This window comes from Capra hircus, chromosome 24, assembly GCF_001704415.2.
Source record: "Capra hircus breed San Clemente chromosome 24, ASM170441v1, whole genome shotgun sequence".
Classification (NCBI taxonomy): Eukaryota; Metazoa; Chordata; class Mammalia; order Artiodactyla; family Bovidae; genus Capra; species Capra hircus.
This window is the reverse complement of record NC_030831.1, coordinates 32,540,148-32,560,887: the sequence shown is the minus strand read 5'-3', so window position 1 is coordinate 32,560,887 and position 20,740 is coordinate 32,540,148. Positions and strand designations below refer to the sequence as shown.

General features: G+C 41.6%; 1 protein-coding gene across 1 annotated transcript; it reads left to right on the top strand.

Annotated features, from left to right (window-relative positions):
- On the top strand, positions 5,746 to 20,077 carry HRH4 (histamine receptor H4). The gene is made up of 3 exons (XM_005697111.3): positions 5,746 to 5,998; positions 14,607 to 14,770; positions 19,149 to 20,077. Exons 1-3 carry the CDS (start codon positions 5,746 to 5,748, stop codon positions 19,947 to 19,949), a joined length of 1,218 nt encoding a protein of 405 aa, XP_005697168.1. The 3' UTR covers positions 19,950 to 20,077.

The following is a 20,740-nucleotide window of genomic DNA, read 5'->3' as shown; positions in this document are numbered from 1 at the left end:
TTGCTATACAGAATAAATTAAACATTAACACTAAATCAACTATACGTGCATGCCAAGTCACTTCAGTTGTGTCCAACTCTTGGGATTCTTAATGGTAGCTCTAGTTTTAGGGATTATCCACCACTGAGAAAGAAAATTTTGATGAGGTAGGGAGGACTTGTTTGTAAATTCCCGTAAAAGATAAACTCTTCCCCCTTAATTTCACCACAAAAGTGTAATGATCTATCTCACAGAAGCCTATTTTTAATTCCCCTCACCTTATGTTGCAAAACCAGTGCTGGAGGTTTGCATATCAGTCCCTTGGTTCTTTGTCATGGCCATCTTCTTAAGCAAGTGTGTTGGTTATCCATGCCAATTTTCTATTAACCTGTGCCTAGTCCTTCAGTCGTGTCTCATTCTTTGAGACCCCATGGACTGTAGCCTGCTGGGTTCCTCTGTCCATGGGATTCTTCAGGCAAGAATACTGGAGTGGGTAGCCAGTCCCTTCTCCAGGGGATCTTCCAGACCCAAGGATCGAACCTGGGTCTCCTTCATTGAAGGTGGATTCTTCACCATTGGAGCCACCAGAGAACCCCTCTATTAACCTACTACTTTTGGATTGATAAGTAAAATAAGTCAGTGGTATGTGATATTATTTTCCTTATTGTTGCCTGCATGGGCAGTGAACGAGGACCTTGATATCAAGAGACGTAGCTGGAAGGCTAAATTCATTCTAAGTTTCTACCAAGTGTGAGGTAAGAGGAATGGGATGGAATGGGAAGAACCAGTTTGCTTCTTCCTTCATCAGTCTCTTTCCTTTGGAAAACTATATATATTTGAAAGATATGTAGGTTCTGAGGTATATATCCTCTTTTATTACCCAGATCCTACTGTAGGTTTTTGAAGTGGTTACCTAATGAATACATATGAAGTAGAATTGTCCAATAAGGAAGCTCCAGGCTCAGCTTACAGTTACCAAGTAAGAAAAAATAGGTTTTTTTCCCCCCCCTTCCATTGAAATTATAAGAAAAGGGGAAATGTGGCCAATTCTTTTTTTCTTCACTTTAGTAAATTTAGAAGCACTGCAAATGAAATTAACAAGTTATACTGGGGTAGAATATATTAATACAAGTTTCTTATAATTTAATCATGTCATATAGAATATATGAAGTATTTTAATGTAAATTTTGAACAGTTTCATTTATAAAATACAAAAATGGGCATAATTAATTTATGATTGTAAATGTCAAGACAGCTTTACCCACAGGGTTGACTGACTAGGTAAAGGAATTTTTGAGGTGCTTGCTTCTTTTTAAAAAATTTCTCCTTTATTTATTTAGGTCATGCCATGTGGGATCTTTGGTCCCTGACCAGGGATGGAATCCAAGCCCCCTGCGTTGGATGTGTGTAGTCTCAACCACTGGACCACCCAGTCTCAACCTCCAGGGAAGTTCCCAAGGTGCTTTGCTTCCTGCCTGGGGTAGTAGTTCCAGGGCTATGTTCAATTTATAAAAATTAATCAGTTACACATCTGTGATGTGTATACTTTATACAGTTGTGATTTATGTACTTTGGTTGTATATATCATACTTAAATAAAAAATAATAAGACAAAAGGAAGCAAAATGCAGCCTTATTCCTTAGCACCTTACTTCTATTTAGGGGAAACAAGCAAGAAAACTTCCATTTCTGTTCTTCTTTCCTTTGTATAGATTCCTATTTCCATTTGGATCTGTTTTCCTCTGCCTGAAGAACTTCCTTTCACATTTCTTGTAGTGCTAGTTTCCTGATGGTGAATCCTTTCAGCTTTTATACATCTGAAAAATTCTTTATTTCAACTTTTTTTTGAAAGTTATTTTTATTAGGTACAGAATTCTAAGTTGATTTTTTTTTCAGCCTTTGAAACATGTTGACTAGTATCTTCTTGCTTACATCGTTTCTGATGAGAAATCTGTTGCCACCCATATATTTTTTATTTTGTATGTAATTTTCCTCCTCTGGATGCTCTTAAGACTTTTTCTTAAAACACTGGTTTTTAAGGGTTTGATTTGATGTGCTTTGTTCAGTTTTCACCAAGTGTCTTGTGTTTAAATTTCACTGCACTTCTTGGCTTATAGTTTTCATCAAATGATGAAAACTTTTGGCCATGATTTCTGCAATATTTTCCCTTATGTTCCCTCTTCTCTACTTTCCTACAGGGACTCCTGTAGGTATATATTAAGTCACTTGAAGTTGTTCTACAGTGTAGTAAAGCTCTGTTAAAATTTAAAAAAATCCTCTTTTACATCCATTTTTCACTTTGAGTAGTTTATATTGCTCTGTGTTCATGTTCACGATCTTTTCTTCCACAATTTCTGATCTGTCATTAATCTTTAGTTCATACATTTCAGTTTTCACTTCTAGAAGTTTCATTTGGGTATTTTAAAAATATATTTTTGATCTATGTGTTTAGTCACTCAGTCATGTCTGACTCATTGCGACACCATGGACTGTAGCCCGCCAGACTCCTCTGTCCATGCAGATTCTCTAGGCAAGAATACTGGAGTGGGTTGCCATGCCCTCCTCCAGCGGACCTTCCAACCCAAGAATTGAACCGGGGTCTCCTGCATTGCACATTCTTTTCAGGGGAGCTACCAGGGAAGCCCTTTATATCTGTTATCACTTCAGTCAGTCAGTCATGTCCGACTGTTTATGACCCCATGGACTGCAGCACACCAGACTTCCCTGTCTATCACCAACTCCTGGAGCTTGCTCAAACTCATGTCCATTGAGTCGGTGATACCATCGAACCATCTCATCCCCTGGCGCCCCCTTCTCCTCCTGCCTTCAATCTTTCCCAGCATCAGGGTCTTTTCAAATGAGTCAGTTCTTCGAATCAGATGGCCAATGTATTGGAGTTTCAGCATCAGTCCTTCCAGTGAACACCCAGGACTGATCTCCTTTAGGATGGACTGGTTGGATCTCCTTGCAGTCCAAATGACTCTCAAGAGTCTTCTCCAACAGCACAGTTCAAAAGCATCAATTCTTTGGCACTTAGCTTTCTTTATAGTCCAACTCTCACATCCATACATGACTACTGGAAAAACCATAGCTTTGACTAGAGGGACCTTTGTCGGCAAAGTAATGTCTCTGCTTTTTAATATGCTGTCTAGATTGGTCATAGCTTTTCTTCCAAGGAGCAAGCATCTTTTAATTTCATGGCTGCAGTCACCATCTGCAGTGATTCTGGAGGTCAAGAAAATAAAGTCTGTCATTGTTTCCCCATCTATTTGCCATGAAGTGGTGGGACCAGATGCCATGATCTTAGTTTTCTGAGTGTTGAATTTTAAGCCAGCTTTTTCACTCTCCTTTTTCACTTTCGTCAAGAAGCTCTTTAGTTCCTCTTCACTTTCTGCCATAGGGGTGGTGTCATCTGCATATCTGAGGTTATTGATATTTCTCCCAGCAATCTTGATTCCAGCTTGTGCTTCATCCAGCCTGGTATTTCGCATGATGTACTGTGCATATAAGTTAAATAAGCAGAGTGACAATATACAGCCTTGACGGACTCCTTTACCAATTTGGAACCAGTCTGTTGTTTCACACCTGGTTTAACTGTTGCTTCTTGACCTGCATACAGACTCCTCTGGAGGCAAATACGGTGGTCTGGTATTCCCATCTCTTTCAGAATTCTCCACTGTTTACTGTGATCCACACAGTCAAAAGCTTTAGCATAGTCAATGAAGCAGACATAGATGTTTTTCTGGAATTCTCTTGCTTTTTCTATGATCTAGTGGATGTTGGCAATTTGATCTCTAGTTGCTCTGCCTTTTCTAAATCCAGCTTGAACATCTGGAAGTTCTTGGTTCATGTACTATTGAAGCCTGGCTTAGAGAATTTTCAGCATTACTTTGCTAGTGTGCGAGATGAATGTAATTCTGCGGTAGTTTGAACATTCTTTAACATTGCCTTTCTTTGGGATTAGAATGAAACCTGAACTTTTACAATCCTGTGGCCGCTGCTGAGTTTGCCAAGTTTGCTGGTATATTAAGTGCAGCCCTCTCACAGCATCATCCTTTAAGATTTGAAATAGCTCAACTCGAATTCCGTCACCTCCGCTAGCTTTGTTCTTAGTGATGTTTCCTAAGGCCCACTTGACTTCACACTCCAGGATGTTTGGCTCTAGGTGAGTGATCACACCATTGTGGTCATCTGGGTCACAAAGATCTTTTTTGTACCGTTCTTCTGTGTATTCTTGCCACCTCTTCTTAATATCTTCTGTTTCTGTTAGGTCCATACCATTTCTGTCCTTTATTGTGCCCATCTCTGCATGAAATGTCCCCATGGTATCTCTAATTTTCTTGAAGAGATCTCTATGGGGTTTGATTCTAAATGTGATTTCGCCCCTCCTACTGTCTGGTTGGGGCTTCTCCTTTGCCCTTGGAAGTGGGATATCTTTTTTTGGTGGATCCAACATTCTACTGTCGATGGTTGTTCAGAGCTTAGATGCAATTTTGGAGATTTCACAGGAGAAGATGAGCTCACATCTTTCTACTCTACCATCCTGTTTTTTAAAAATTTTATCTGTAAATATCTGTTTAAAAATATGGAATACAGCTAGAATAACCGCTTTAATGTCTTTGTATTTGTGTCAGTTATGGGTTTCAGTGATTGATTTTTCTCTGCATTATGGGTGTTATTGCCTGCTTGTTGGCATGTTTGATTATTCTTAATTGGATTTCAGATGGTATAAATTTTACCTTGTTGGGGACTGGATATTTTTATGTTCTACAAATACTCTTGAGCTACTGTTAAGTCACTTGGAACTAGTTTGATCCTCTCAGGTTTTGCTTTTAAGATTTGTGAGGCAGGATTCTAGCAGTATTCAGTAAGGGGCTACCTATTTCTGACTACTGAGGCAAGACCTTTCTAAATATATAATATTACTCAATGCCTCATGAATTGAGATTTTGTGTCTAACTGGTGGGAACAAAGTTTGTAACTGGCTCCCTGTGACTCCTGGGTATTTTTAATCTTTTTGAGTGGTTCTTCTTCCTGTCTGAGGACATTTCCTCACACACTGTGCTGGTCAGTATCCTGGTGAATGCTTGAGGAGGGCCCTCTGAAGCTCCCCAGCACAGAGTTCTGTCAGGTACTGCCCAACTCTCAGCTTACCCTCCCTATCTCAGGGAATTTGCTGGGCTTCCCCTGGTTACCCTTCTCTGCTCTGTGCCCTGGAAGATCTCTCAAGACAATGAGCTGGGGCAACTGCAGGGCTCTCCTCATTTTCTCCTCTTCTCTCAGGGATCAATATTCTTCATTTCCTGATGTCCAGTGCCTCAAAAACTACAGTTTCATATATTTTGTCCATTTTTTTTCACTGTTTCAGCTGCGATGGTGAATTCAGCCCCTGATATTATATCTTGGTCAGAAGGGGACATTTAACTGGATCTATATCTTCTCATTTGAGCCCAATTTCTCACCTATAAAGTGTATCAATTATATTTCATATAATATTGTTCTATTAATGGGAAATAGATGAGTTACATCAAAATGTTTAAGATAAAACCTTTCACTGTCTTTGGAAACACTTCTTCAGTGTCAGTTAAGAGGAAACTGTTACCACAAGTTTGCTTTTATCAAGAATCAGGAAGTACTATGAGATCAGCATTAGACTTTTAAAAAATGTTGTTATGTGTAGGAGACTATATCTTTTAGGTATTCGACTGGAAAAGACACTTGCCAGAATTGTCTGGCTGGCTTAGTTCACTGTATTAAGTTTGATGCCATGTCTACTTATGGCACAAATTCTTCTCATGTGATGCCATTTACTAATGACACAAATTCTTCTGATGAGAGGACAGCTAGTAATGACATAAATTCTTTTTCAAACATTGCTTTAGCATTTTTAATGAGCTTACTAGCTTTTGCTATAATGCTAGGAAATGCTGTGGTCATTTTAGCTTTTGTGGTGGACAAAAATCTTAGACATCGAAGTAATTACTTTTTCCTTAACTTGGCTGTTTCGGACTTCTTTGTTGGTAAGTTACATATATTTATTTAAGATAATCTTTCTCGATTATAATTTATTTCTAAAAACATAAAATGAGCTTTTATTATTTCAAAGGACTGTATAAAATTGGGTACTATTAGAAATAAAATGTTTAAGGATTTAAATTCAGGGGAGGCTGTATGGTACTATATGGGAATGATATATATATGTAAATAAGGTTTGTAGGGGAATTTTCCTCTAAAAACAGTTTCTTTTTATGGAATAAAAATAAGTCCAGTATTGCTTTAATCTAAGAGTTATTTTTGTTTCTGGAGCTATTTTCCTTGCATGTTTAGGTTTATAAGTATTCCTTTTTAAGTAAGCATAGTTTCTTTAATATCACAGTGTTAGAGTTATAGGAAATGATGCATATACTGGTAATTGGGACAATCAGAAAATAGGATGTTCAGGTCAAATAGTATAGCTGATATTATTTTATGATATGATATATCATAGCATGTTGTAAAGTACACCCAACACTAACCTACTTTGCGTATGATATGCTATCATAGTGTTAAATAACTATAAGATCATAGAAATCAAAGTAATCATTCTTTGAAAATGTGCACTTCATAATTTCTTACTGCCTGATGATCATTTTCCACAACCCTTATAATAGTGAGTGAATAGTGAAAGTCACTCAGTTGTGTCTGACTTCTTGTGACCCCATGGACTGTACAGTCCATGGAATTCTCCAGGCCAGATTACTAGAGTGGGTAGCCTTTCCCTTCTCCAGGGGATCTTTCCAACCCAGGGACTGAACCCAGGCCTCCCACATTGCAGGTGAATTCTTAACAAGCTGAGCCACCAGGGAAGTGCATATCCTTGTAATAATAAGTAAATATGCAGACGTGTCTACTGCTGATATTGTTTTATAGGACCTTTTAATTTGTTACTGTGTATAGCTACATAAACACTTACAATTATGTTAAAATGGAGCAAAACTAACAGAACACTTAAGTTTAGTGCCTGGAACATAGTGATTGCTCAACTTGTGTTAGTCTTTTCACTATTGATTTCTCTGTAGCCAAATGTCAACTCAAACCAAGTTCACAAATGTTAGTAGAGTACCTACCATGTATAAGTACTGTTAAGTACCAAGTGCAAATAGATGATGAGGAGAGATAGACAGGACTAGGTTAATCTGTTTCTTTAATAAGCCTTCAAAATAGTACAGTAGATAAGAGAAGTTCAGAAATGACTAACAGGACAAATTGATATGAGAACCTACAAAGACCTACGAAGTGTTATAGGCATTCAGAGGTGGGCGGCAGGGAGCGGTTGGTGGGTGGCAAGGGGAACACATTTTGTTAGAGGATGCTGCTGCTACTGCTGCTAAGTTGCTTCAGTCGTGTCCGACTCTGTGCGACCCCATAGACGGCAGCCCACCAGGCTCCCCCGTCCCCGGGATTCTCCTGGCAAGAATACTGGAGTGGGTTGCCATTTCCTTCTCCAATGCATGAAAGTGAAAATTGAAAGTGAAGTCGCTCAGTCGTGTCCGACTCCTAGCGACCCCATGGACTGCAGCCCACCAGGCTCCTCCCTCCATGGGATTTTCCAGGCAAGAGTACTGGAGTGGGGTGCCATTGCCTTTGTTAGAGGATAGTGGCCTCCAAAATTAATGTTAGGGGATGGGAATAATTTCCATAGGCAGAGATGGGGAGGGCAGAGAATTCCAAGAATCAACAGCGATATGCTGATAGAAAATCATTGCATATAGCTTTCTAAGTGTGAGCTCCAGGCTGGCTTGTGTGCAAATGGGCTATATGAGAACAGCAAAGGGTGAAGATGGAATAGTTGGAATCTATACAATGAAGGCCTTTGAATACTAGTGTGAGTCTGGATTGGAGCTTATTCAGAAGGCAATGTGACATTTAACTGAGTAACTGGGTTGAAGCTTCACATTAGAGGCATCAGAAGAGATGTAGGAGGTGGGAGAAGCTGGAGCAGGGGGTGGCTTGGTTTCTGAGAATCTTGCAGTGACCTTGGCAGAAATCAGCAGTGAGGCTCTGAGCGAGGGTCAGTTCAGTCACTTAGTCCAACTCTTTGCAACCCCATGGACTGCAGCATGTCAGGCTTTTCTGTCCATCACCAACTCCTGGAGCTTGCTCAAACACATGTACATTGAGTCAGTGATGCCATCCAACCATTTCATCCTCTGTTGTCCCCTTCTCCTCCTGCCTTCAGTCTTTCTCAACATCAGGGTCTTTTCCCAGGAGTCAGTTCTTGCCATCAGGTGGCCAAAGTATTGGAGTTTCAGCATAAGTCCTTCCAATGAATATTCAGGACTGATTTCCTTTAGGATTGACTGGTTGGATCTCCTTGCAGTCCAAGGGACTCTCAAGAGTCTTCTCCAACATCGCAGTTCAAAAGCATCAATTCTTCGGCACTCAGTTTTCTTTATAGTCCAACTCTCACATCCATACATGACTGCTGGAAAAACCATAGCCTTGACTAGACAGAAATGTGTTGGCAAGGTAATGTCTCTGCTTTAAGTAAAAAGCAGAGACATTACTTTGCCAACGAGGGTAAGAGTAGAAATAAGTTTAGGAGGCGAGATGCAATGGGGGTGGGGTTGTCAGGCAGGAGAAAGATGTGTTAAAGACCAAGTTCTGGAGATGAGAGAAGTATGACATTCCTCAGAGAAATAGGGAGCATTTGGGAAAGCAGTTTATGCTTCTGATATTGCAATGATAAAAGTTTTGGAGGAAACCTCTAGTTGGAAACATTGACTTAGGAATCCAGGTATAGAAATGACAGGATCACAGAAAAAAGTGGAGAACTAATATAGAAGCATTAAAAACATGCAGCAGTCTCATTTTTCTCCTCAGTTCTGCCCCTCCAGGTAACCAACACCAACAACTTGATATAGATCCTTCCACATCACTCTCTTTGCTCACATGTGCAAGGGTGTGTGCTCAATTGCTCAGTCACGTCCGACTCTTTGTGACCCCATGGACTGTAGCCTGCTAGACTCCTCTGTTCCATGGGATTTTTCCAGGCAAGAATACTGGAGTGGGTTTCCATTTTCTTCTCCAGGGGTTCTTCCTGACCCAGGGACTGAACCCAAATCTACTGCATTGACAGGTGGGTTCTTAACTGCTGAGCCACCAGGGAAGCCCTTTATGCTCACATAAACAGATAAAGTGAAAGTGAAGTCAGTCGTGTCTGACCCTTTGCGACCCCACGGACTGTAGCCTACCAGGCGTCTCCATCCATGGGATTTTCCAGGCAAAAGTATAGGAGTGGGTTGCCATTTCCTTCTCCAGGGGATCTTCCCGACCCAGGGATCAAACCCGGGTCTCCTGCACTGTAGGCAGATGCTTTACCCGCTGAGCCACCAGGGAAGCCTGCACAGATAAATACACGAGTATATTTATGTGAACAGAGAATATTCTATTATAAATATATGTATCCCCCTCCTTCACAGAGCTGTAAAACTTTTAGATGATACTCAACGCAGGGTGCAGCATGCTTGGGGCTGGTGCATGGGGATGACCCAGAGAGATGTTGTGGGGAGGGAGGTGGGAGGGGGGTTCATGTTTGGGAACGCATGTAAGAATTAAAGATTCTAAAATTGAAAACAAAAAAAACCCAAAACCAAAAAACAAACAAAAAAAAATCAAATGGATGATGTATTTTGACTATTCCAAAGGAAGTAAGGACTTGTATACCTCATGGTCAGAAGGGATGGGGTAAAAATATATCCAAGGGAGAAAGACTGAGGCCTGAAGCTTTTGAATGAAGATGGTTCTAGACAAGAACAGAGTGCCTCTGTATAAGGCCCAGCCAGGGTCAGCATCATGGCAGGCCTACCATTGTGGTCTTGAGCATCACAGTCTGTGGTTCCTCTTTGAGAAATGTCCCTGCAGATGTGATGACTCAGCAGTCCTGGCGGTCCTCCTCTAGCGTCAGGTGGATGGGAAAAGAAATGGCTTTGCTCCTGATGACGGCAGTTGGACACGGGCCAGAATCTCTCTTAATCAGCTGGTCTCATCCTTCACATTTTCCCTGCCCCCTGCCAGCTGCATCCAGAGGTCCACTGATCTAATGCAATAGTCACCACGACGGCACAGGGCTTGGCAGCGTCTTCGAGAGCATTTTGCAACTAGATCTGAGTTTTGTGTCAGTCCTGTTCCTTCTCCTTTGCCATGCTCGAAGTGTGTCTTTTTAGCTCTGAGCCTATAGGGCCTCACGGTGGTGGTGGTGGTGGTGGTGGGCCCAGATGGGCCTTGTGAGAGGTTTTCTGTAGCTGTAAGAGGGCAGTTCTCAATGTTTAGGGTCATGAGGTCCAGAGCTCCACATCCATGCGGTGATGCCAGTATAGGCTGGAGCATCATGGGCTCCATAAGGTGGGCTTTCTGGCCGAAGGTCCTCCGGCCACAGGTTTTTGAACTGGCCTCCTGTAGAGGTAATTTCTTAAAATTTTTGCCACCTGAGCAGCTTCCTAGGCTGAATTTAGTTGAAAAGGAAAGATTTATTGAGGAAAATTTTAGTATCAGGTGCATTAACATATCTCATCTATATATTACTCCAGAAAAATATTATTTATATCTATGAGTGAGTGAGTGAAGTCGCTCAGTCGTGACCGACTCTTTGCGACCCCATAGACTGTAGCCTACTAGGCTCCTCTGTCCATGGGATTTTCCAGGCAATAGTACTGGAGTGGATTGCCATTTCCTTCTCCAGGGGATCTTCCCAACCCAGGGCTTGAACCCGGGTCTCCCACATTGTAGACAGATGCTTTACCATCTGAGCCACTAAATTATCACATGACCAATGCTTCCATCTATGGGTACCTTTTTCATATCTACATTTGTGTGGGTATGTATGGGCTACAAAGCACATGATGGGTGATCCAGACAGGATCTTCAAGGGCAAAAGGTTATTGTTGATGACAGAGTCTGAACCACATTTTCAGGATGGCAAAGTGTATCTTTAGTATAACTCAGAAGTATTGTGGGTTTAGTTCCAGACTGCTGCAATAAAGCAAAAATCAAAATAAGAGTCACATGAATTTTTTGGTTTCTCAGTGCATGTAAAAGGTATAGCTGCAGTCTACTAAGTGTGCAATAACATTCTGTCTAAAAAAATAACGTACACACCTTAATTTAAAAATATTCTGTGGTAAAAAATGCTAACCATTTTCCAAGCCTTAACACAGTCATAATCTTTTTGCTCATGGGAAGGTCTTGCCTTGATGTTGATGGATGCTGACTGATCAGGGTGGTGGGTGCTGAAAGCTGGGGTGCCTGTGGCAATTTCCTAAAATGAGACAACACTGAAATTTGCCACATTTGTTGGCTCTTCCTTTCCCTTGAATACTTACAGGTCATTCTAGGGTTATTAATCGGCTTAATTGCAATGTTGTTATGTCTCATGGAATAGGAAAACCTGAGGAGACAAGGAAATGGCAGGCTGGTGAGGCAGTCAGAACACACACAACATTTATGAAGCTCACTGAATTATTTGGGCAAAGTTCATGGAGCTCCAAAACAATTAAAACAGTAACGTCAAAGATCACCACAACAAACATAATAATAAAAAAATAAAAATATTGTGAGAAGTAGCAAATGTGACATAGAGACGCAAAAGAAGCGAATGCTATTGGAAGAAATACTGCTGCCAGACTCTGCTCGATGCAGGGTTGCCATGAACCTTCCATTCATAATAAATGCAGTATCCGTGAAGTGCAACAAAGCGAAGCGTAACAGAGTGAAGTGTGCTGGTGCCTTGAGGCCTCAGGTCCGGACTCTTCTCTTTCCCTCTGCGTTAGTCAGCTTGGGTTGCCCCAACAGAATAACCACAGTCTCAGTAACCTTATAACAGTTCACTTTCTCAGAGCTCTAGAGGCTAGGACATCCCAGGTGCCAGCTGATTTGGTGCCTGGTAAGGGCTCTCCTCCTGGCCTGTAGATGGCTGCCATCTTGCTTCATCCTCATCTGGCCTTGAGAGACAGCGAGCGAGCTTCCTGGTGTTTCTTCCTCTAAGGACACTAAGCCTGTTGGATTAGGGCTCTACCCTTACAACCTAATTTAACTTTAATTATCCCCTTATAGGCCCTATCACTCTGGGGATTCGGGCTTCAGCATGTGAATTTTGGGGGAGGGTGACACAAACGTTCAGTCCATAATACCCTCAATACAATCACTGTTATCCACACATTGCTCTGTTGGTCCAAAGAATTCACTAGGGCTTTCAGCTTCCCCTCTACCTTTTGACTGTCATTTTCTCATGGAAGATGCAGTTTTGTTTTTTTTTTTAACTTTATTTTTAATTGGAGGATAATTGCTTTACAATACTGTGTTGGAGACCCAGGTTCGATCCCTGGGTCGAGAATATCCTCTGGAGAAGGAAATGGCAACCCACTCCAGTACCCTTGCCTGGAAAATCCCATGGACAGAGGAGTGTGGTAGGCTACAGTCCATGGGGTCACAAAGAGTCAGACATGACCGAGTGACTTCACTTTCACTTTTCTGCCGTATATCAATATGAATCAGTCATAGCTATATATATGTCCCCTCCTCTTGAATCTCCCTTCCACTTTCCACAAGATGTAGCTTCTTAACTGGCTTCAGAAAGAAGGGGCTATACAGGATTGACAGCAATTTTTAATGAAAATAGACTTCCCCATTTTCATCTACTCATTCATCCGATACTGATTTATTTTGAACCAGGCACCCTTTTAGGTGCTGGGGATATATCAGGGAAAATACAGTAAAAAAAAAAAAATCCCTGCCCTCATGGTGCTTGTACTTTTTCGGGGAACATGGGTGGGGAGACAGACAATAAACAATATAAATAAATAAATAAAATTACATGACATTTTAGAGGGTGATCATTTGCTACTGAGAAAAACATAGTGGGGAGGAAGTATGTTAGAGGTAGAGGTTACAGTGTTAACTTCAGGGGGTGGGGCTTCCTGAGGAAGATTCATTTGAGTAAACAGAAGGAGCCTTGAGTAAACAGTAGGGAAGTGTGCTGCATGTCAGGATACCCATGCAAGGATCTGAGGGTGTGGGTGTGGGTGTGGGTGTGGTGTATTTGAGGTCAGATAGGGTGAAGAGATATCACTGTCAACAAAGGTCCATACAGTCAAAGCTCTGTTTTTTCCAATAGTCATGTATGGATGTGAGAGTCGGACCATGAACCGAGTGCGAAAGAATTGATGCTTTTGAATTGTCGTGTTGGGAAGACTTTTGAGAGTCTCTGGGATTGCAAGAAGATCAGACAACTCAATACTAAAGAAAATCAACCCTGAATATTCACTGGAAGGGCGGATGCTGAAGCCGAAGCTCCAATACTTTGGCCACCTGATGTGAAGAGCCAACTCTTTGAAAAGACTGTGATGCTGGGGAAGATGGAAGGCCAAAGGAGAAGGGGGCAGCAGAGGATGAGACAGCTAGATAGCATCACTGACTCAATGGACATGAATTTAAGCAAACTCTGGGAGACAGTGGAGGACATAGGAGCCTGAGTTGCTGCAGTTCATGGGGTTGCAAAGAATCAGACATGACTTAGTGACTGAACAACAACAAGGGTGAAGAGGAGTGAGCCAGGAGTGGAGGAGTAGCAGAGGGTTTTTTCTCTCACACTGTCCCTACCTCTTGCCTGGAAAATCCCATGGACGGAGGAGCCTGGTGGGCTGCAGTCCACGGGGTTGTGAAGAGTCAGACATGACGGAGCAACTTCACTTTCACTTTCATGCATTGAAGAAGGAAATGGCAACCCATTCCAGTGTTCTTGCCTGGAGAATCCCAGGGACAGGAGCCTGGTGGGCTGTGTGTCTATGGGGTCGCACAGAGTCGGACACGACTGACGTGACTTAGCAGCAGTCCCTACCTTACAGAGTTTCTATGACAGTTAGATGAGATGATATACGTAATGCACACGGGACAGTGTCTGGCATATGGTAACTGTACAATACGTATTAGCTGTTATTAATTTATTTGAGTTAAAATGTGTGTGCCATTAGTCAGTTCTAGATGTGAAAAATACGAAGACCGACTTCCAGCATGGTCCCAATCTTAACACGTGACAACGTTATAAAGTAGGATGTGTCTGTACACGAGAGAGGGAGAGATGACTGAGGTGCCAGGAGAGGGCAGGTGACAAAGGGTCACTTCTACCTAGGAAGTTCCAATAAAGATGATAAGAAAGATATCATTTTTTTTTTACACTAAGTGAAGAATGAGAAGGAGTTAAATAGACTTCTCTGTAGAAGAGAGAGCTTCAAGGAAGAAGAATGTTCTTGGCAAAAGCAAAGAGATGTGGCAATGTGAGATGTGTTTAGGGGAAGGGCGGTCCATCCTGTCTGGGTTGGATCATGAACACAAAACATGTTGGGACCTGAACTTAATTTGGAAAGTAATAAGGAGCCATTGAAGGTATGATGTTTGTGAAAGCTATTTTCAAAACGACATTTAAAGAACATGTAAGAGATCAGTACTGAATTTGTTGATGAAATACCATGAATTTCTAAATTATAATCAAGCAGGTTTGGTCATTTTAGATAGTTCATTGTGTCGTGTTTGCGTCTCTTTGTATTCATTGATATGTGCTATATTTTTTAACCTTCATTTTTTCCCCCCATGCAGGTGTGATCTCCATTCCTTTATTCATCCCTCACAAGCTCTTCAACTGGAAGTTTGAAAATAACATTTGTGTCTTTTGGCTCACTACTGACTATCTTTTGTGTACAGCATCTGTGTATAACATCGTACTCATCAGCTTTGATCGATACCAGTCAGTCTCAAATGCTGTAAGTCAAAACATTAATTTATCCTGCTTAGAAGATTAGATATTTGTAAATTTTATAAATTTTGGGTCCCTAAGCAAGAATTTTTGTTTGTTTGTTTAATTGACCAACCTTAGAGAAGCCTGATTACCCTTTTGTTGGCACTAAATTCTCACTGGCTGTTAGTGAACACTTTCTGTGTGTTTGGTTAAGTCACTCCCCTGCATCCAATGAGAATCGGAAAATGTCCAACAGAATCCAAGGCAAGTTGTAAGAAGTGGTAAACTGAGTCTGTAGTAGGTTGGATATGCATGAGTCTCACAGTAGGTTTATCTGTTCAACTCCTTAGAAAACTTGAGACCTAAATGTATTCTTCACGATTGAACTTGGTGGGCAGGTAGAAAGACTCCCAGACTTCTGCATGTCATGAGGAAATTAATTTTGAATGACCAAAGGAAAAAACAGTGTACAGGGAAGCCACAGGCTATACCAGTAGAACTAACCAGTGCCAGTTTAGGACCCAGGCCAAGCAAGTCTGAACTAACCAAATCTGGAATAGTCTCATCAATTAGTTCATGACAGTTCTTAAGCAAGCTAAATTTATCAGCAACAAGGGAGAGAATAAGATTGATGTTAGTAAGGATGAAGGATGGGAGGAGGCCACAGAAATAATGGGACAGTGATCTGAAGAGTCTGAGGCCTTGATGGGAAACTTCCTTCACTCCCGAGTCCCAGGGACCTAAATGTATGGGGAATGATTTTGTGACAGGGATTTTGTTAAGGACTGGAATACAGCATTGAATCTGCAGAGTCTTTTTTTTTTTTTTTTGAGGGACATAACAGTCTAATGTGGAAATGGATCCATAAACAAAGGGACCAAGTGTGGTGCTAGAGGCATTGAGAGGCTAGGGACAGCTCTGTCCTGGGAGAGCTGTGCATCTTGGAGGCAGACAGGACTGGGAGGGCGCATTGGATAAGGATGGGATAAAATACCATTACAAAGAGATTCCAAAATGCTGAGACTCAGACTATAAGGCAGAAGTTAATTTCTCTCTCATAGAACAGTTCAGGAAGATTAGAAGGCTCTGCTCCAGCAGCTCACCCAGGGACCCAGGCTCTGTACTCTCTAGAGCAGGCACTTATGACCTCTGTTGCAATTGCTCAAATAAAACTTTATCATCCAAATAGTTGGTGGGCCACACGTGCTCCATGATCAGTGGTTTGCTGACTCCCATCCTAAGTCATTAACCTCCTTGGCATGCTCAAAGTCAAGTTGTTGTCATTTCAGGCTTCAGAAAAGAAGAGCAGAAGCCAGAAGTCCAGGGCAAAGGATTTTCTTTTAACCAAGTAGTGCAGAATCACACAATCATTTCCACTCACCTTTCACTGGTGAAATGTAGTCACATGGCCTTACCTTACTGTAAGGGAAGCCAGGAAGTGTGTTCTCTAGCTGAGCTGCCATATGGCAAGGAAGAAGTAGAGAATGGGATGTGGTGGGACAGCCAGACACTTGACATTGAGTACTTCACTGGCACCAGAGTCCACTGCAGTTTGTACTGGATAAACTCTGGAGAGAGTACAGATCAGTTTGGATTAGCAATCCAGAAGCGTATAATCTATTTTTCAAACTGCAGGTAGTAACTCATTATTGAGTCATGAAGTCAGTTCAGTGGCTTGGTACATCACTTTTTCTTAGAATGAAAAAACATGAAAACAAGTAGAACAGAACTTACAAAGTAGAGTAAATCAGAGTACCCTGTGTACAATAAAGGTAAGAACTGTTTTATGAATACTTCTGTCAGTATCCTTAAGGGTTTAAAATGCATTTCTTACTTGAGGTCACAGTCAAAATGTTTGAAAAGCAGTGCTAATTATTTAATTATCTTCCCTATTTGTACTTTAAACATTTCCTTTCCTTCTGTGTCTTCTTTTTAATCTCAACTGAGTGTTCCTAGTTAGTGTTCAGTGGGACATTTCTTCATTGCAGGCTCAAACTCTTGAGTGAACCTCAGGTTTGTGTAAAGGAAAGGGGCAGCTTTCCCAGTTAGAAAAAAGGCTTAGACATTACAGAGAGTTGAGGAGTGATACCCAGAGAGGAAAATAGATGGGTTTATTTCTTGGTCTTGCCCTGAGAAATTCCCTGACAATGCAGGCTGTAAACTTGGTGAGGGCCAGGTCAGCTGGACCCGGGTCCCTAGCACACGGCAGAGACAAGTGTAACAGGTGCTAGAGGCAGCGGTGTGTGAATGCTCATGGGGGTGAGCAGGCAGCACCAGCACCTCTGTTAGCTGAGTTCCAGCACAGCTGTAGGAAGCCAGAAGGAAACCTTCAAAGACCACAGGAGCTCGTAGGAAGTGATCATGGGGAACAGAGCCCTTGCTGTAGCTAAAAGTCGAGAAGACAGCGTAACAGGTCAGGGTAACAGGAGGGGCTTGAGAAATGGGAATCTGACAATAACCGAGGAAAGGAAGGTTCAATGCAAATGGCCATGCAATCCCATCTCATTATTAACACCAGCACGTTCCAGGGGCTGCTCTGCCTCACAAAAGAAACCTGACTGACAGAATGCTTGGATGTCTTATGGAAGTGGGGAAAGAGGCAGGGTAAGAGGAGACATCCTGAATAATAGACATATTCTGTAAAAGGTGAGTAGCGGGCCACGGATGAATTTCAGGGAGGCATGGGCCTGGATTCAAGCAATTTTGAACTGTCATCTGTCTAACATGCTACCCAGAGATGAGGGAAGAGACTGGCATCATCATCTCAATTCCCTTGGATGTCTGTTATTCCATTTGACCTTATACATAACAGAAAAGAGATCACTTTCCAGCGTATTGTACCATATCATTACAAAGGCTGAACAAAGCAATTAAAAAACTAAATGCAGCTTTATGACCATCTGGGTATTGTTACTATCTTCATAATCATTAGACTTAAGTGCAAGTATTAATTAGTGGTATGAGAAGCAGAAGGCAAAAAGATGTACTGTACATGGGAGCTTGTGGTTAGCACCATATACATTTTAGGTTAGCCTCAGAAATACCAGTAATTTGGAAAAAGGGTAAAAAAAAGGGGGGGGGAAACAATTCTAAAAAAGTAACTTAAAAAATTTAAACAAACCTCCTTTTACCTCTAGCCCGTTGGTCAGCCCTCCTCAGCACATACAAGCCATTAAAGAAAGACAGTGCTTAGCACTGTTATACCCTTTTAATAAAAATGAGAACATACTTCAGGACAAGACTTAAAAACTCAGAGAAAATGGTACTTGAAAGATGGTGAAAAGGGAAGTGTGTTCCCACGTCATGGGTAAATCATTTCCTTTCCCTTGAGTATAAGCAGAGAAACATGGAATATGGCTGGAAGAAGTCTTACTGATCTGAAAGGGGTTTGGAGAGATTGTCTGCTCCAAGTCCCCTTGGAAAAGTCTTGGGTCACATGGTTACCCCTAATACAGGTAGTTGGCATCTTAGATTTCTTATAGAAGATATTCTTTAAGATTTTAGAATCTATCAAAGGTCCTGGGATCTGAGAGCAATCCTCCCCCACAGAATCTCATCTTTCCTGATAGAAGCCTGTCCCTGTGCTCAAGCGGGCTTAGAGTATTCTTCACTCCTAAAAAAGACCGTGGCACTCACCACAGCCACATCTCCCCAAGTGGCTGGCCACCATTGCTTCAGTACCATTTTTGCTGGGTGGATACGTTTGTAGAAATAAATGTTAGGTTCTGCTCGTAACACTGTAGTCTCTTCCTACAGCTGATTTAACTCTCTTTCTTTTTGTGCATCATCTTGTGGGAGGAATGTAAGAGTTCTGTCCTTTTTGACCCCACCTGGAAGGCTCAGCATAAACTGCAGAATAGGTTCTGTCTTTCAAACTTTTTTTACTGTGATTTCAGTGATAAATGCATTTTACACTGTGATTTGGTATGCACATTTCTCTCTCTCTTATGTATATCTATTAATGTTTTCCCAAAGCAAGAGTTTCATCAAACAATACATAGCCTTATGATGTGTGAGGCATTCTGACATTGATTATCCCAATTTGTTAAAAATGCTGCTCATGACCCAGCTGGCAGGTTAAAAGCACTGTGAACATGTTCACTCAGTTTCAGTTAACAGTTCAGATTAGTGTCTGTGGACTAGGAAAAATTGTGTTCTTCTTTTAGATATTAACCTTGACATTTTCTGTAGTGTCAGATGTTTAACCTTAAACTGTAAGAAAGCCTACATCTAGGCCCAGGGTTCACCAAAACCAAACCCTCTGCCCCGGCCCAATCACATTACCCAGATTCAGTGACCAGCTCCACTGTGCACATCACGGAAACTCCTGAGGGCTGACGGTATGCTTTGTGCAATCAACATGTGCTCATTGTATTAAAAATAATTTATTTGGTTTCTTTTAGGTGTCTTACAGAGCTCAACATACTGGGACCTTGAAGACTGTGACTCTGATGGTGGCCGTCTGGGTGGCGGCCTTCTTAGTGCATGGGCCAATACTAGTTTCAGAGACTAGGAAGGAATTGGGGGCGGATTGCAAACCTGAATTCCTTGAAAAATGGCATATCCTTGCCCTCACGTTACTCTTCGAATTCGTGATCCCAGTCTTGCTAGTGGCTTATTTCAACATGTATATTTACTGGAGCCTATGGAAGCGCAGTCATCTCAGTAGGGGGCATTCTGGATTCATTTCTGCCCCTTCCAGTAGCAGTGGACGCTCATTTAGGAATGGACTGTTTTCGAGGCCATCTCTTTCCAACCTGGAGGAATCAGCAGCATCCCTTCGTTCTGAGAAATCAGGAAGAAAGAGCAGCCTCTTGTCTTCCTTAAGACCCCAGATGAATAGTTTAACCGCTTCCAAAACGAGCTCTCTCTCCCATTCAGATTCCCTAGCTCTTCACCAAAGGGAACATCTTGAGCTGCGCAGAGGCAAGAAACTAGCCAAGTCACTGGCCATTCTCTTGGGTGTTTTTGCTGTTTGCTGGGCTCCCTACTCTCTGTTCACAATTATTCGTTCATGTCATGGCACACACTCAGATCTCTCAAACGCTGTGTACGAGTTCACATTTTGGCTTCAGTGGTTCAATTCCTTTGTCAATCCTTTTTTGTATCCCTTGTGTCACAAGAGTTTTCAGAAGGCCTTCTTGAAATTATTTCGGGTGAAAAAGCAGTCCATACTATCACATAATCGGTCAACATCTTCTTGAAGATAATCATTTTGCTTATGTAAATTTCGTCTTGCTCTCACTTAAATGAGCCTGGCTTTCATTGTGCCCTTTCCACTCTACTGAAAAAGTCCATAAAAATGTAACACTTGAAACGCTGAACAAACAAATAAAAAACCCCTGGAACCTAGAAGTCAGTGGAAAATTATTCTGGTGAATAACAACATTATTAGAAACTGACAAGAATATTTTTGTAAACTCAGAGCCACAAAAGCACTATATTTTTCTTAGTTATCACCTCTTCTTTGTCTTTTAGATCTTAAGATAACTTTGATTGTGAAATTCAAAAATTTTGGTTTTCTTTCTAGATGTTCAGTGTTGCCACAGTCTTAAGTGAATTTCCATTTTCATTTTACAGTGATGAAAACTCATCACGGTTGAAGATCATTCCCTAAAGCATACAAAAGGAAAATGAGCTCTTTAGCCCTTTTTCCTGGGGGTGGGTAACGCTGTTATGGTCACTGGGCAGGAGAATTAGGGTTTGAGTGAGGGTGAGGAGGTGAGGATGCTCAGATGAAAGAGCAGAGGGCATGTATACTTCCAGACTCTGCATTCCTGATCTGAGAAAAGAAGAAAGTGTGGGATGATGGGGGAAAGAGGAGGTCACTGCAGCTCTTGAAGGTTCTCAATGAAGTTATCTTGGAGTCCCTGGCAATCATAGGAGGACAGGGTGAGGGATGGGTAATGGGTTGAAAGGATGGCTTTCCCGTTTCCTTCCTGCCCCCTTGTCCTAACTTGCACATCAGCTAAAACTTCTCATGAGAAAATATGAA